Here is an 18771-nt window from a genome sequence, read left to right as displayed (position 1 = left end):
TCGTGCTACTGCAACAAAATTACCCAGCTGTAAAATCAAAAATACACTGAGTGAGCAAAACTTTGTTTAATTACCATTATAACTATCTCACAATGTTTACATATGAACACAAGCCTACATTCAAATCTGTCATATAAATTGGTCTCTTCATTAGAAATTAGCCTACTGATTGCCACCATTGATAGACAATTTTTTTTTTATAATATTAAAAATATCTGTATGATATTATATTCTGCAGTTCTTCTCTGTTGTACCAAATATCTATCCTTTTCAAATTATCATATCGAAGTTAGAAATTCAAATATTGTGACCAAATTAATTTTGTAAAAATTTCCAAAGGGTGCCGTGACTAAAGAAAGGTTGGGAAACACTGATTTAGAAGACGAAAACCAAACAAAGTTAAGTCTGACACAGAGAAAGGGACCGATGGCCGGCCGGCCAGCCGGGGTTCGTCTCTATTAAAATGTGTGTGTGTGTACTTCTAACATGTTTGGTTGGTAAAATAAATGTTGTAAATTCAAATCAGAGCGTCTTCCGTGTCTGGAATGGATGTATTCTTGAGTCTATAAGGTAACAATAATATAATAAGATAACCTTGTTTGAAATGGGTTTGGCTAAAAGAAAATTTTGGTTTCGTCTATACTACTAGGTACTTATACTATATTGACTGGGTTAAATAGAATTGCATTTCTAAAAAGAGACTAAAATACAATTTTCGTCGACTAAAATGTCATCAGTTTTCGTCGACTAAAACTAGACGAAAATAGTCATGGATAATTCTGACTAAAATAAGACTAAAATGCTCAGACTTTTAGTTGACTAAAACTTGACTAGACTAAAAATAGTATGAACGTGGCTAAAACTAATAAAAACTAAAATGACAGCTTCACACAAAGACTAGACTAAAACTAAAATTAAAACAGGCCGCCAAAAACAACACTATGTCCTACTAACATGAAATATTCCATAATGTCTTGAATTTATGATTGAATGTGCATATTCTATATGATTTGTTTTTTATTCATTAAGATTTGATTGGATTGTTAAAAGTGAATTATCTTATTATTGGTTAATATTATTTTCCCCTACCTGCGACAAGGGGTTAATTTGATCTGCTTTGTCTTGTTTCTCCATTGATAGCCATTAGAATTGTGTGTGTTTTTTAGTGTGTCTATCACCCTTGTGTGTGTGATTGCATGCGTGTATCTCAGAGCTTCTGAACCACTCTCTTGAACTCCTAAATGGGAGGCAGTCGGGCACAAAATCTGCTCAGTACAAAATTACCATGTAGTGTGGAGTATCTGGAGAATTATCTAATTATACACAACAATGAACGTTTGATAAACAAATCTCTGTATACAGCCCCTGGCTGGCACCACTAGACTCATTTGGCAGAAATGCTGCTGAGTTTAGAATGGAAATCAGTTCAGCAGTTTACCTCGGGTCCTTGTCTCTCTTTCACTTTACTGCGTTTTCCATATTGTCTTTATTTCGTCCTCTGATTCTTTCATTTCCATATAGCTTTGTTGGCAAAGAAGTGGACAGGTTTACAGCCAAAGTTTTGTCTTCTCTGACTGAATGCTGCAAGGAATCAAATGATGATTTAGGTGAAGTGATTTCCTTTCTTTTCACTCTCATTGGCTCTTCTCCAAAACCTCGTGAGCTGCTTCATTGCCTACTGCCTACACAGGTAGTTGTCTTAGACACCAGCCTCTTAACTGAAATGAACCTCATAAATGACTTGGAAGGCTCAGGAACTGTGTGCGTCATACACACTAAAGGAGACTTAGAGTAGGTTTCAATGCAGACTCGGTTATATACATATATGGGCCATTCTACAGAATTGGTCCAAACCGCTCTCCCACAACCAAAAAACACATTTAAAAAAGCTTAGAAGAATACTTAAACTTAAAATTTAAGTATTCAATCTTAGATGTTTACTAAGATCCTTCTATTCTCTATTGAAACCCACAATAATATTTAAAATATTAGTAAGCTTAATATATATAAAATGATAATTTATTGGGCACTTTCAATTGGGAGGTGGCTGTCCCGAACATAAGCTGTTCCGAGTCTGGACAACTATATATCGCATGTGATCAAGCACATGGTGGCATGTTGTCCTCACATTACACCAGAGCTTATGAGATAACCCAGTAAAGACACACTAGACGACTTACACAGAAATGAAGAGTATTTGCAGTTCTCCAGGACCTCCGTCTCTGTGGATGCAGATTAATTTGAAGAGGTTCTGAAAAGCTTGGTGACATTATCAGACTTGCATTTAAAGTGGCGCACTTTTCCCTCCCTCCCTCCCTCCCGTTGTCTCCTGGGTGTCCTAGAAAAAGCACAAGTAAAGGCTGAAAGAGCCCAAGTACTTATAAAGCCACATTAATTAAGCCAAATATTTATTGTAAACTCAAGAACTTCTCCCAAGGACACATGATGTCTGCCAAGAGAGCGGGAAGAGAGCCATAGTGCTCTAGAGCGGATGATACATGAGCAAGACTGAGAGAGCGAGACAGACAGAGGAGGGCATGAGATATGGCTGATAGTTAGAGGAGAGTGATAAAAAGATGTAATGGTTATGGAGATAGATTAAAGCAAGAGCCAGCCGGGGTTCGTCTTTATTTAAATTTATGTGTGTGTACTTCTAACATGTTTGGTTGGTAAAATAAATGTTGTAAATTCAAATCAGAGCGTCTTCCGTGTCTGGAATGGATGTATTCTTGAGTCTATAAGGTAACAATAATATAATAAGATAACCTTGTTTGAAATGGGTTTGGCTAAAAGAAAATTTTGGTTTCGTCTATACTACTAGGTACTTATACTATATTGACTGGGTTAAATAGAATTGCATTTCTAAAAAGAGACTAAAATACAATTTTCGTCGACTAAAATGTCATCAGTTTTCGTCGACTAAAACTAGACGAAAATAGTCATGGATAATTCTGACTAAAATAAGACTAAAATGCTCAGACTTTTAGTTGACTAAAACTTGACTAGACTAAAAATAGTATGAACGTGGCTAAAACTAATAAAAACTAAAATGACAGCTTCACACAAAGACTAGACTAAAACTAAAATTAAAACAGGCCGCCAAAAACAACACTATGTCCTACTAACATGAAATATTCCATAATGTCTTGAATTTATGATTGAATGTGCATATTCTATATGATTTGTTTTTTATTCATTAAGATTTGATTGGATTGTTATTATCTTATTATCTTATTATTGGTTAATATTATTTTCCCCTACCTGCGACAAGGGGTTAATTTGATCTGCTTTGTCTTGTTTATAGCCATTAAGCCATTAGAATTGTGTGTGTTTTTTAGTGTGTCTATCACCCTTGTGTGTGTGATTGCATGCGTGTATCTCAGAGCTTCTGAACCACTCTCTTGAACTCCTAAATGGGAGGCAGTCGGGCACAAAATCTGCTCAGTACAAAATTACCATGTAGTGTGGAGTATCTGGAGAATTATCTAATTATACACAACAATGAACGTTTGATAAACAAATCTCTGTATACAGCCCCTGGCTGGCACCACTAGACTCATTTGGCAGAAATGCTGCTGAGTTTAGAATGGAAATCAGTTCAGCAGTTTACCTCGGGTCCTTGTCTCTCTTTCACTTTACTGCGTTTTCCATATTGTCTTTATTTCGTCCTCTGATTCTTTCATTTCCATATAGCTTTGTTGGCAAAGAAGTGGACAGGTTTACAGCCAAAGTTTTGTCTTCTCTGACTGAATGCTGCAAGGAATCAAATGATGATTTAGGTGAAGTGATTTCCTTTCTTTTCACTCTCATTGGCTCTTCTCCAAAACCTCGTGAGCTGCTTCATTGCCTACTGCCTACACAGGTAGTTGTCTTAGACACCAGCCTCTTAACTGAAATGAACCTCATAAATGACTTGGAAGGCTCAGGAACTGTGTGCGTCATACACACTAAAGGAGACTTAGAGTGGGTTTCAATGCAGACTCGGTTATATACATATATGGGCCATTCTACAGAATTGGTCCAAACCGCTCTCCCACAACCAAAAAACACATTTAAAAAAGCTTAGAAGAATACTAAAACTTAAAATTTAAGTATTCAATCTTAGATGTTTACTAAGATCCTTCTATTCTCTATTGAAACCCACAATAATATTTAAAATATTAGTAAGCTTAATATATATAAAATGATAATTTATTGGGCACTTTCAATTGGGAGGTGGCTGTCCCGAACATAAGCTGTTCCGAGTCTGGACAACTATATATCGCATGTGATCAAGCACATGGTGGCATGTTGTCCTCACATTACACCAGAGCTTATGAGATAACCCAGTAAAGACACACTAGACGACTTACACAGAAATGAAGAGTATTTGCAGTTCTCCAGGACCTCCGTCTCTGTGGATGCAGATTAATTTGAAGAGGTTCTGAAAAGCTTGGTGACATTATCAGACTTGCATTTAAAGTGGCGCACTTTTCCCTCCCTCCCTCCCTCCCGTTGTCTCCTGGGTGTCCTAGAAAAAGCACAAGTAAAGGCTGAAAGAGCCCAAGTACTTATAAAGCCACATTAATTAAGCCAAATATTTATTGTAAACTCAAGAACTTCTCCCAAGGACACATGATGTCTGCCAAGAGAGCGGGAAGAGAGCCATAGTGCTCTAGAGCGGATGATACATGAGCAAGACTGAGAGAGCGAGACAGACAGAGGAGGGCATGAGATATGGCTGATAGTTAGAGGAGAGTGATAAAAAGATGTAATGGTTATGGAGATAGATTAAAGCAAGAGGAAGACTTTTACAGTTTTAGGTTCCCATCTGCAGTTGATCATGTCTTGTAATGGTTGAATTATCTTATTCTCCTTTTCTGCATTTTACACACCATTTCACATAGTCACACTTTACATTGTCTAGTCAAGTTTAGTACTTTGATATTGTTGTCACACTATTCTTTAGGCATGTTTTACACTATAAAATTTACTACATTGTCGGCACACTTTACAGTATAGTCGTTCTGTAATAGTTACAAAACACTGGATCTTGAGCTGTAAAAGAACACAGTGCCATGCTTGACTCCGAAATATGCAGAAATTATGTAAAATTAAAGTGCAGCACAGTTTGATAATTGCACTAAGCCATATGATGAGTTCAGTTTTATTTTGTGTAGCCCTACTTTACACTGTAGTTAAGTTTACATTTGTAAATATTTTGCACCGTAGTCCAGGTTAAATTTGTTGGTATACATTGTTTACACTGTAGTTACATTGTGTTACACTAGTCAAGGTTACATTATGTCTTCATATTTTACATTAGTCACGGTTAAATTGTCAGTATATTATACTGTATTTATATTGTCTAGCATATTTCACACTGTAGTTAGTTAAATTGTGTGGTTATTTTATGCTGTGGTCAAGTACTTTCTAGACATAATTTACACTTTATGATCAGACCTACAACATGCATCATTTACATATTTTTTTCCCCTAAAATCAGATCTCTGTTTTTCCATTGCACATACAGTTTCTTACCAAAGTAGTTTACATATTATGTGTTGTTAGCCTGTCTTCAGTAGGTATTAAGAGATACAAAATGAGTGCCGTGACACCCATATTTGGAACAATATAGTAAAATTGCTGTAATTTCTTTGAGGATTTTAAGATTGAATAATTCTGGCTAGCTAATATGTCTGACATTATATCTTTGGTGTGACACTGTGGTACATGCAATTAATAATGGCTAATCGGCAAAGATAAACACAAACACTCATGCATTTTTTATCTCTGAGCAGCATACAGAGGTGGAATTTTTGCATTTAATTTAAATGATCATTTTGGGCTGAGTCAACGGTTGTAGTGATTGCATAATGACATGACCCAGACCAAGTACAGCTAATGAGCAGACGTGCATGTGTTTCTATACAAACCTCTGTCGTTGTTTGGAACTACTTGTGTTTGGTTTTCCTTCAGAAGAAAATTGTTTTGCTTTTACTGAAGTTTGTGTGTGTGTGCGTGTGCTTGTGAAAGCGGTCTTGAACAGATGGCATGTGTTTCAGAATCACACTGACAGAATGCAGGTGGGAGTCCCCCCACCCATCTCTCCCTCTCTCTTTTTAAGTAAACATTGTTTTTCTTTTTATCCCCATCATCATTTTCGTTGAGTGCTTTCAGTTGAACCACACAGTGTCCCATTACTTAGACATCAGTGATTTAGAAACCGAGGGAACGACTGCGATGGATCTTAGAGAGAGAGTCACATGCTACAATCGCTAGTGATTCCTGAAAAGCATATTGATCAGTCAACCACGTGTGTTTGAGAGGATGCACATACAACAGAGGCTCTCAACCTGGGGTCACTAGAGATACAGATGGAGTTGTGGGTGACTTTTTTTTTTTTCCTCACTAAGCAATGTTTATATACATAAAATATGGATTCAAGTACCCAAAGTCTATCTTGGGTTCTAGAAATAACCCATTTATACAGTGGACACCTCAATATGTAAACATTTGTGACTAAGTGGTAAAATTTGATATCCTTAACAATGTACACATCATTTTGGGTCACTATTATTTATTTATTATTTATCTACTTTCAGCAAGGGTGCATTAAATTAATCAAAACTTACAGTAAAGGCTTTTACATAGTTACAAAAGACTTCTATTTCAAATAAATGCTGTTCATTGGAACTTTATAAATAAGTGTAAAGGAATAAATTACATCTTAAAATGTATTAAAATAAAAAACAGTTATATTGAATTGTATTGATTTTTCCACAATATTACGATTTTCTGTGTTTTTGATCAATAAATGCAGTCTTTGTGAGCATAAGAGACTTCTTTAAAAAAAAAATTAAGAAAACTTACTGACCATAAACTTTTGAATTGTAGTGTAATTTTTCAGTTATGTACTTCTAAAGAGACACTGAACTCTATCATTTAATTTTGTTTGAAGTAGGATTTCAAAAAATGACCAAAGAGGTTAAAAATAATCACTGATAAACAGAAAAGGTGCACCTGAAAAGGTGAAATTGAATGATGAAGATTTAGGACCACCCATGGCAATCTCATGCATGTGTGCCACCGTTGGCATGAAAAAGTTTTTTATTTTTAATTTAGCTATTTATTTATTTATTTATTTGAATGCGGAACTTCCTCTTGCAGTAATCCTTATCCTCACACACCCATATTTATTTAGTTATGAACTGTATGAAAGGCAAACAATCAAAATGAACCGTGTAGAGTGGATAAACCACGTACAACTGCCTAGTGGGGTGTGCAGTGGCACTTATAAGTGATGTGCTTTTTTGCTGTCAGAATAAGAGACGTTACAGCAAGCGAGGCCTTCTGCAGAATGAGACGAGTACGTCTCAGCAAACAAATATTATAATGAAACAAGACATGACACTTCAAAAGGTTGCTGACTGCTGTTTTAGGACATAATCAGCTATGTAACTTTTGTGCTTGAGCTCTTTGAACAGGCTGAAATCCACCTTGTAACTTCCTCTGAACATGTTTAGTTTTTGCCAGTGGGTGGCTTTTTCTTTCAGCACAAAGATCTCATCATATCAATAATACTCCTACAGCAAACATTACACAACAGATTGCAGTAAGGAGCAGGAGCAAGAATGCTTTTCTTCTGTACAAGTACTTTATACTATGCAATTACGCACACATCTGCAGCCTGAGGGGAGAGAGTGAGTGTGAGTGTGTATGTGTAAAAAGGACTGCAGTATTTGAGAAGCATTTCAATAAGAGTGTATTAGCCTTTTCCAGTAGGGTTGTACTGCCTCCTGTTGGTTGCTTCAAGGAGACACACACACACACAGAAATCGATTCCCTGTAAATATTGACAGTTATATGCAGTGTTGGGGGTAACTCATTACAAGTAACGCCAGTTACGTAATCAGATTACTTTTTTCAAGTAACTAGTAAAGTAACGCATTACTTTTTAATTTACAAGAGAATATCGGAGTTACTTTTTCAAATACGTAACGCAAGTTACTCCTGTCCTCATGTTGAGATAAATCAGAAGATGTTACTGTAGATCTAAAATGAATATGAATATGCATTAATTCATCTCACTCACAAAAAAAAAAAATACTGATTCAGTATTCCTCAAAATGAATAAAAATAATGCAACTCAGAATATGCAATAATTAAATGTTAAACAACACAAAAATATGCTTTATGTATTTAATCCCATTCTATTAACCAATGTCTTTGCTTCTGACCTTCGATGATCCAGTTCAACCATACTAATAAGCAAAAATTACTCTAGACAAACATTTGTGTGTCTTTTTTTTATTGCTGAAGTGTTTTGAAATTTCTTCTTCTAATACGTAAATGTACTTTTCCTTCAGCCTGAGGCTTATTCCTTTCACTATTGGAGTGAAAAGGCTTTTATATTTGCCAAAAATATAACTTTTTTGTTTTAAAAACAAACACGCAAGCCCAGCCCAGATTTAAAAAGTAACGCAAAAGTAGCGTACTTTCCATAAAAAGTAACTAAGTAATGTAATTAGTTACTTTTTTTATGGAGGAACGCAATATTGTAAAGCATTACTTTTAAAAGTAACTTTCCCCAACACTGGTTATATGTGATGTTTGTTGTTTGATTGACAGGTCAAGAGCGTGTTTAACGTCACGGCCAAAGAGAGCAGGAAAAGATCTATCAGCGCTTTGGTCGCTGTGGGCAATGGAAATGGAGCAGCAGGTAAATACACACGCATATACACCTTTAATGATGATTGTCTGATGGCTAAATGTCTTAATCTAGATTTGGGTATACATTTTTTTTTAGCAATATATGAAAATAACAGAGCAATGCATATAATAAAAAGTATTTATTTATTAAACTCAAAGTAGAAGAAAGCCTTATGTGTTAACAGGTGTGTCTTATTAAACTAGCCTCAAGTAGTTGTTAATTTTGAAAGTATGCAGTTTTGCACATCTGTGGTCTGGAGTATATGGAACAATGCAGTAGTTTAATATGTGGCTAGTAAAAATACAATGGCTATAATCAGTGTTAATGAGCTGTTTTATGCACTTCTCTGCAGGGTTTGCACTGGGGAAAGCAGCAGACAAGAACACCGCACTTAGAAAAGTAAGCCACGGTCACATGAACACTCATTCACACGCATACTGGACTCTAATTGCAAGCACGATTCCCCCATGAAGAAACCTGAGGTTAAATGACTCGCTCAAGGGCACAATAATGACAGAATGGGGCTGTGAGCTCTAAAAATTCCTCAGTTCACATCACACACTTACAAGATTTGAACCTCTAACGTTTGTGTCAGAGCTACCAGATCAGGTTACAATGAAATCATCTTGACATTAAACATGCTGCTTTGTTTTACAGGCAAAAAACCGAGCCATGCATTATCTCTACTACATTGAGAGATACAACAACCATACCAGTGAGTCACACACTACTCTTTGTGCATGTGCGAGTGTTACACACGTGCATCACTGACTATCATATAACAAACAGACATCATAAATTTTTGTGTGCGGTTTGAGAGAAGGATTAGATGTCACAGCATTAATCATTTACATAATATATGGTTTTCATGTTTGTATTTTTGAGAGCCTCTCTTTTAGGGCTGGGAGATATTTTTTCATTTCATAATATATTCACATTGATTTTGCTGGCGATATAAAATTAAGCAATGTTATTCATATTATTATTCACCTTTTACTGTATTTTATTTTAATTTTTTTTAATCAAATTTACAATAATGCGAAGAAATGATGGTTCCTCTGATTACAAAAAAAAGCTTTTAATTGATTTCAGATATATACATTGAACTTGATATACTAAAATATTTTTTCTTTTTATCACCCAGCCCTGTTTCCCATGTAATGTACTGAAACAATTACATTGCATTTATATACACTAGTTTGGAGTTAGTAAGATTTTTTTTAAATACTTCTTTTACTATACTATTATTTTTTTAAATAATATTCAGCAAGGATCTAAGTGTTTTATATGTGTTTTATGACACTGAGTTTGCGGCCTCCTCGTATTTCTTGTTAATTTCTCATCTTTATAATTAATAATTTTTTTTATCCTCATGTGCAGTATATCATGACATTGAATCTAAGTTTAAAAGGACCACACTCAGAATGAAGAAACAGAACAAAGGTAAGTGGCCTGACCTCACACACGCATGTAAACAGTCACAGTTTGTTTGATAACAGAGCTGTGAGCCCAGTATTTTACTGAGCTCATCATATATGTTTTGCAATATGATTTGTTTTAAATGAGAATTTGCAGGGGGGTGTTTGCACATACATGTACCATATCCCAGATCCAAAACTCGGTTTCATGTTTCTCTAGATCATCTACGGCCCGTGTACTTGCTATTCAGATCTAGTAGTAGATTAACTTAAATGATTTTAGCAAATGGCTGCAATATAACAAAGAGTGAAAAATTTAAGGGGGTCTGAATACTTTCCGTACCCACTGTATATCTCCTCCCCTGTGCCCACTTTAGATTGGATTTTGAGGGGGAAGTTCTCTAATTTTGCGACTACATGCATAACTTTTGACATCAACAGAAGTCTTACTGCAAGTTGACAAAGTGCAGAAATGCCAATTAAACTCTTCATCATTTCAAACAGTCAAGCAAATGTCTTCCTGATATCCAGAACAGTTCCCACATATAGTATTAGATTTTCTTTCACATCCATTGAGCCACAATGGGTTTATTTCATTCCTGACATCAGAGCTGAAATCATGGTGTTCAGATTTGAGATGGGGCTGATGGTAATTGAGTTCTGAGCTCTGATGTGACTCAAATTCTCAGAGTCCACGACTCACCGCTGAAACCTGAGTAATGAAACCTGGCAGGAGCTGTTATGATTGGACCTGAACCTCTGGGAACCATGATATTCCACCTTTCCTATTTTTAGACTCACATTGTTGTGTAATGTGTGTTTAATATTGTTCTTGAACACAGCCATGCGATCACACTTACCCTGGACATCTATTCTTTTACCTTCTTTTCTCCATTGTTAATCTCACCCATGAAAATATTTGCTGAGATTTTTTTTTAATTTCAGCATGAAACAATATGAAAAATAGGCATTGTGATGATAATTATTGACAAATATTTGCTCATAATTCCAAAACTTTTTTTTTGTTTATCTGTAACACATTTTTATATATTATCATTTGTTAAAGGGGTAGTTCACTCAAAATTTTTTACATTTTTATTTACTCACCCTCATGTCATTCCAAACCTGTATGACTTTCTTTATGTGTAAGTAGAAAAGTACAAAAGATGATATTTTGAAAAATGTTGGTAACAAAACAGTTTTGGTTCCCATTGACTTGGACAAAAAAATACATGAGGAACGCAATGGGACATATGTTGTGTTGTGTTGTGTTGTGTTCCACTGACGGAAGTAAGTTTATGAATATGACAAAGTAAAAATGTATAAAACATACAGTATAAGATATTGTAATCAAAACTTAATTAAAAAAACTGTATACAAAAAAAATAAATAAAAGACAATCTCTCTCTTATATTTGATATTATTTTCTCTCTCTGTCAGGTTATGGTCTGCGTTGTCATCGGGCAGTAATCACTCTCTGTAAACTGATTGGGATAGAGGATATGTATGCAAAAGTAGATGGTTCAGTTAACCTCCTCAACATCACCAGGGCTTTCTTCCACAGCCTGGCCAATCAGGTGAGAGATTACATCAGTACAATAGCCAATAAGATCAGTCTTTGTACATGTCTCAGTGGCCTGTTTGATATAGTAACCATGATTTTTCCAAGTATAATATGTTTCAGAATCAGCATCTTCCATTAGTCCTAAAACCACATTTCTGTCAAACATAGTCTTAACTCATATTTATATGTTGTTAATATTAATCAAACAACAACTATGACATGAAAAGTCTTAACCCTTTCTTTGATCATTATTTGCTTAAATACTTGTAAGTACCTGCCCTACCCCTAACCCCAGCCATTTATTACCTATAATGTCAGAAGGATATTATGGGTAGATAACAATGTTGTTCAAGCCCCTACTTCATCCCTAACTGATACTAAAATCAGATTGATGATTCTTGAGAATGTTGTCCCAAGACCAGTAAACATCCAGGAACTTCATAAAGGAACTAATGTAAAGGCTAAATCCATATCATTCCAGTTGCTGAGTCCTCATTGTTTGGCCTCACTAAAGAATAATCTACTGTTCACTAGGACCTTAAAGGGATAGTTCACCCAAAAATTCAAATTTACTCACCCTCAGGCCATCCAAGATGTATATGAGTTTGTTTCTTCATCTGAACAGATTTAAGATGAATATCATGTACAATGTTTAATGAGTTGTGCAATTCTGTCGAATGTGAGATTAACAGCTTAATCCATCTGTTTCGAATACTGCAATAACTTAACTGAACATCATGTGCAATGTTGAATATGAGTCGTGTAACTGACTGTTGAACGTGAGACGTCTTATGTTTATAATGGTGTTTTTGATCCTGTTACCGGTTTACTATTTATTAGATTTATTTATATTGTTAGATTATGCACCCAAAGGTTTGCATTTCAATTTTGTTGTACAATGACAATAAAGACATTCAATTCAATTTGGAGAAATGTAGTGTTACATCCCTTGCTCACCAATTATATAGTACACCTTATATAATACTTCACTACTTTATATATAAAACATTGTTTTGTACACATTGCTGACACTTTAATCAATTGCAAAAGTAGCATTGAGAGGTCTGATGTATTTTAGGGAGTCGGTTCATATGAATAAAACTAATGGTTCAAAACGAGTCCAAACAGCTGATAAAAAGATCATAACAATCCACAAGTAATCCACACAACAACATCAAGCAAAAAGCTGCATGTTAGTAATAAATCCATTAAGATGTTTTTAGCTTCAAACCATTGCTCATCTGAATCGAAAAAGAAATATGCAAAGATCAGTCGTGTGGATTATTGTGATGTTTTTATCAACTGTTTGGACTCCCATTCTGATGGCAACATTCATTGCAGAGGATCCATTGGTGAGCAAGTGATGTAATGTTAAATTTCTCAAAATCTGTTCCCAACAAACTCATCTACATCTTGGATGGCCTGAGGGAGAGTCAATTTTCATTTTTGGGTGAACTATTCCTTCAAGTATGTATGGTCACAGTAAACTAAGAACCCTCTAAACCAGGGCTGCAGCCCTAATCAAAAACACCTGAACAAGCTAATCGATGTCTTCAAGATCACTAGAACGCTACAGGCAGGTGTGTTTAATTAGGGCTGAAGCTAAACTCTGCAGGACAGTGGCACTCCAGGACCGAAGTTGCCCAGCCCCTGCTCTAAACTGTGTGTCAGTGTATTTTTCAGGTTTATAACTGACTTCCTCTCCTCGGTCCTACTACAGAAGACTCACCAGAATCTGTCTGATATAAAGCAGCTGAATGTGGTGGAGTTCAGGGCAGAACAAGGCGCTCTGCCCATCGTGGTGGCACGACCGCAGCTCGGTGCCCGTAAGGAACCTGAAGTAGAGGACGATGTGCCCAACACACGTCTGCACTGGGCTGACGTGAAGGCCTCACAAGGCGTTAAGAGATCAGTGTGGGCAGGGGTTAAAAGGACCATCTGGTGATCTGAATGATAATGCCCAGCCAATCCATACTGCAGGCTGACTGTCTAGTGCACAATCGTTTCTGGGGAGAGCATTGAAGCACGTGCTTGGATTGCAACCATGCTGTTAAACTAAAGGTCCTGAAGTGCTATATACCCCCACAAACGAGTGTTTATATGTCATGAGCCCATGAAAGATTAACATGGAAGTGAATTTTTGAAGACTTTGTTCTCACGTACCTGCACATGACTTATAACTGGAAGCGCACCAATAAATCTACAATAAATCCACTTTCAGTGTCAACTCATTAATCTTGTTCATGTTTTGAGTAAAGTTGCGGTCACAGTAGTGTAATTTCAGTGAGATGTTGTGACCAAAAGGGTTTGCTGTTTATTATCATTTGTGTAGCTATGTATGAAGCACAGAGATCACTTTCAAACCCTGCAGTTTTCTTTTGGTCAGTGTGGCAAATCCACGTGACAAACTTGAACATGAGCAAAATCTGTGGCAAACACTTTCACCCTCACAAAAAATTAGCATGGTTTCCTGTTGTAATGACTGGATTACGGCAATGATAAAATGCAAGTCTAGAGATGGGTTTTTTAAAAGTTGATGAAAAGCTGCATTGTCACAAGCATAGTGGTCAAACGTGTCAAGCTCATGTTTAATAGAAAAACAATGGGAAAGTAGCACAGTGGAATGCAAAAACTCATTGTATGAACGACACTTTATACAGCCTAGTATATCAGTGTTTTATATGTAACTGTTTCGTGCACACAGATTTACAATTGAGTTAGCTGATACATTAAATAAATGATACATTTAAAAAAAAAAAGTTGTGTAGTAGATACGATGCATTTTAGAGAATCGGTTTGGCTTATTTGGTCAGTTCATTTGAATATACAAAATATTGTAGAAAACACCAATGTACAGACTCATTGTTTTGTTTTTGGAGTAAAATCCATATTTGGTAAAATTAGGGTTATTTTTTATTATTATTTATTTTAAATGTGTTTATTTGCCTGTTTGAAAATGCATGTAGTCATATGTAGCATATTTATGTAGTCATATTTATACAGCCCATACATAACTCAGGAATTACTTACACAGGGAATTCTGTCCAGTTCATATTCTTTCATTAAAATATTATGTTGTTCATAGTGCGTATTAGCTAAATATACAAAAATTGATTTATCTGTTACAAAGGTACAAGAAGTATACAAGACCCACATTGTTTCTTTATCCACATGTGTCATTCATTGTACTAGTACAGATAGCATTTCAAAAGTTTCCCTTCCCCCAAATATAAGATTGCATCATCATTAGAAAAGTAATGAGGTTAGAATAATCTAATATGAAAAGAATAAGCAGGTTTATTCCATCATGATTGCTGTGGTTTGTGTTTCTGTGTAGTGCCCTCTTATATTTGGGGGAAGGGAAACTTTTTTGAAATGCTATCTGTACTAGTACAATAAACACAATTTTTCTAAGGACTGACTCCTGAGATTTCATCTTTCAGCCCCAGTGGTTTTCCAGTGTTTATTTTCAGTTTATTAAAGATTTTGTGTCAAAATTATTTCCTTTTGCTGAGATTATTTGATTAGAAGGATTTCCACCGCACAGCAGAAAGGATGCAATGGATGAAGTAAAGCAATGTGGCAACATACGAGAACACCTGAGGGAGAGAGGGTAAAAATTCAGCCAAACATGTGAACTTCAAACGGCTTTCAAAATGTTCAAAAATGGAAATTCATTTTTAGATTTGCTTAAGAATATTATAAATCGAAGTCTTTTTTTAAATTAACTTTAAGTGAACATTAGAATATGGCAAAGCTAACTAAAAATAAAAATAGGAGAAATTAGCATAAAAAATTATTCAGTAATCAGTATCAACAGACACCAAGTCTGTATTTTGTGCTTACCACAGCTGCGATGTCGATTTTATAGTACTTGTCATATAGTGCTGCTATACTATTCATGCCGATAGTCACAAAGGCCAGGGTCACTGATGCACTCAGATAGAATATAACAGCAATCAGGTGATAAATAAAGTCCTGTACACAGAAGACATCATCAAAGCTAGTCCATTAAATATGTATATATTACCCACTCACACACACCAGACATTTACTACCACGTGATGAGGCGTATAATCTCACAGTTGATATATTAGCCTATATTATAGGCAATAGGCATATTATAATATATTATGTATCAGTGATAATTTTGACAGCAAATTTTGATTTAGCTTTAGTAGTAGTCTTTTGACTAAAATGGCATTTAGTTTTAGTCAAATATTTTATATATTATAGGCCTATCTGATTTATTTTAGGGGGGATGTCTGCTCACCGCTGTAGCCCAGGCGCTGCTGTTTTTGTGTGCTCCGCAGGCGAAGATGATGAGCCAGAGGAAGGTCATCACAAAGCAGAAGACTGATACAAACATCACCCATCCTAGAGGGTTTGGCATTGTCACAAGTGTAGACGCTACTAGGATCCATACTAGCCCTCCAAACACCTGTGGGACAAACAAACACACAAATGCAAATTCAGTGTGGTAATTTGTGCACATACATGGTGCGACCAACCACAACCAGACCAGACATTTGAATTCAGATAATTAGCCGTTTAACCGTTCATTCTAATTAACACACCTTTTAATGATAAACTCACTACTAGCGTGTCTGTACACAACAATACAAACCCCGAGAAATTACAGTTTACCCGACACAGAGGTAAACATAACTTGAAATGTATTGTACACACACACAGCTCCTCAACAATACAAAACAAACAAAAATATAGCTGCTAGCAGCGATACCACAAACAAAAATATAGGTAGCTAATTTATTATACAGCGTTCTGGAATGCTCGGTTCTGATTGGTCAGTGTTGGTCATGACTCAGCTTTAATATTATATTGTGGCACTGTTTGTTTTGTTGCTATCCTGATATGTTTACCCTCCTTAGCGGAAGATTTAAAATAATGTATTATAAGATTATAAAATAATTTCGACTTTCAATTTATCGATCAATTAATTATTATCGATCAAGTTGGCTTATCTTTTTTATCTATCTATCTATCTATCTATCTGTCTGTATGTCTATCTATCTATAAATAAATAACATTCATTCATTCGTTTTCTGATAAGGCTGACTGTGCATAATTAAATAAATAAGTAAATGCTGTCTGTGCATTATCAACTATATTCTGAACACAGACACAAACCTAAACAACAACCGATGCCGACTTCACTCCTACGATAACGCATTATTCATGCATTTCTCTCTCTTACACACCCATGGATTAATTTACTCTCACTACACGAATCAAATACACACAAGCGGGCACTGTGTCATTAAAAAGGTCATATTTCATTAGCCACAAGTACATACGCCGGAAAAGAAATTGTTTCATAAGAAACGTTTCACAATAGTGTGAACAGCTACGCTCAATTTTCCCAATAGAAACAAAGACAAGGTGTTTTTATAGAGCCATTTTATCACATACATGTTTATCAAATATATTAAGTCTAAATGGCCAACAAGAACAGAGACAGTGAGAAGAGTTGATGAAAAAGCACGCAGACACACACACCGTTTCTGTTTTCTCCGTCTGTTCCACTAAATCTTCCAAACGCACACAGACTCTGGCCTTTCATTTGATCTACTGATACATGACCTGAGCTCACATTCATGCCCTTCAAAGCTCCTATACTGAGATCAGACAAGAACCAGAGCCACAAAACAAACTCTTTCTTTCAAACACCATTCTTTGATCCATTCTTACAGGTTAATTCAAGCGTATGGGTTCTGTAGGTGAACTATATAGTGTGCCTCTCATTAACCTCGGTGTCAAATGCTACTGTTTTGGAGGTGCTGGACTGAGACTAAAGCAGCAGTTCGTTACAAACAAACAAACGATAAATAAATAAATACAATTATACTACGGGACCGTTGAATGCTTGAATCTTATTGGCTGACGAACGTTCTGAGGTGTGCAATTATTTTCAGGGCAACGCACGGCGAACGTAGTTCCCGGCAGCTCTCTTGACCGCATTACCGTTCCAGATCACTTCGCACAGTTAACTGTAATAACGGAAATTAGCATACAGTACCTAGCCACCTTTTTCTTGTCGTAAAAATGGGCGCGGCCATTTGGAAAATATATGGGTCTGGCTTCCGGTTTCATCTGCGTCCACTAAGGATGGGTGTATCGATCCTAAGTATCGATATATCGATACTGACACGAGTATCGAAAGTATCGATACTCAAACTAAAAATATCGATACTAAGGTGTGTTTTATTTACCAGTGATTTTGTTTATTTAAAATAATAATAATAATGCGTACAAATGCATTGAATTGGACGAATAACCTTTGTTCGCAAGTAATTGTGTAGGATAGAACTATTTTCCTGCTCATCTGAACACACGCAAATGTTGCAAGACAGAACCAATCAATCAAAGAGAGCGTTCCCTCACTTCTGACAGTGCATTCAAACAGGGCTGCGTTTCCCAAAAGTATCATAAGAAAGCATTAAATCTTTTGGGAACAGCAGCCCTGAACAATGCTTATCAGAGGACAGAAAAAAAACATATGTTTGAGTTATTTCACAATAAACAAATCGTAGCCTACATAGTTTGTACAATTACATTTATTTAAATTGAACGTTGAAAGATAATATAGGTCATGTTCTATTCAGTAATGTTAATAGAAATCATACACTGTCAGAATAAAAAGGTTGCATTTTATGGATGCAACAGCCGGTCACTGGCAGTCCCTTATGATAATGAACCATGGTTTTACTAAAGTGACCATAGTTCAACTGTAGTATTTGTAAATTTGAATCATGTGTAAACAAAAAACACATTTGAACCATGTGTAAACAATATAACCTAATAAATTACAATTAAGGTGTATTGAATGTTAAAATGTGTTTTAAACAAAGTTAAGTGGTTATCATTACCCATTTTACTCTTAGGAATTTAATACATTTCATAATTTAAAAGTTTAGTTCAGAAGTATCGTATCGGTATCGGTATCGACGATACTGCCTTGAAAAATATCGGTATCGTATCGAAAACAAAATAAGTGGTATCGCCCATCCCTAGAAAACACGATGTTGCCGACATAACAGGAAAAACTCTTTCAAATGAGCTTTCATGCACCCCCC

The 18771-nt window shown here is 35.7% G+C and overlaps 2 protein-coding genes across 3 annotated transcripts in view; one reads left to right on the top strand and one right to left on the bottom strand.

The window, feature by feature from the left end:
* The window catches only part of LOC107553320 (28S ribosomal protein S5, mitochondrial-like), a 23146-nt gene extending 9245 nt beyond the window's left edge, over window positions 1-13901 (top strand). The window contains exons 6-11 of the mRNA XM_016235519.1: window positions 8611-8701; window positions 9045-9091; window positions 9350-9407; window positions 10073-10135; window positions 11551-11687; window positions 13395-13901. Coding sequence (XP_016091005.1) covers window positions 8611-8701; window positions 9045-9091; window positions 9350-9407; window positions 10073-10135; window positions 11551-11687; window positions 13395-13619 — 621 coding nt within the window. The 3' untranslated portion in view covers window positions 13620-13901. The remainder of the gene's footprint in view (window positions 1-8610; window positions 8702-9044; window positions 9092-9349; window positions 9408-10072; window positions 10136-11550; window positions 11688-13394) is intronic.
* A 681-nt stretch (window positions 13902-14582) lies between these two features.
* LOC107553329 (myelin and lymphocyte protein-like) overlaps window positions 14583-18771 on the bottom strand; it is an 8329-nt gene continuing 4140 nt past the window's right edge. Inside the window, exons 2-4 of one of the 2 annotated variants that reach the window (XM_016235537.1) lie at window positions 15948-16115; window positions 15521-15652; window positions 14583-15273 (exon numbers count right to left, since the gene is read on the bottom strand). In XM_016235537.1, the coding sequence (XP_016091023.1) occupies window positions 15199-15273; window positions 15521-15652; window positions 15948-16115 (375 nt within the window). In that variant the 3' untranslated portion in view covers window positions 14583-15198. The remainder of the gene's footprint in view (window positions 15274-15520; window positions 15653-15947; window positions 16116-18771) is intronic. The other variant, XM_016235528.1, reaches the window with a different exon arrangement.

Source organism: Sinocyclocheilus grahami, unplaced genomic scaffold, assembly GCF_001515645.1.
Source record: "Sinocyclocheilus grahami isolate Dianchi unplaced genomic scaffold, SAMN03320097.WGS_v1.1 scaffold18.1, whole genome shotgun sequence".
Taxonomy (NCBI): Eukaryota; Metazoa; Chordata; class Actinopteri; order Cypriniformes; family Cyprinidae; genus Sinocyclocheilus; species Sinocyclocheilus grahami.
This window is presented reverse-complemented; position numbering and strand designations above follow the sequence as displayed.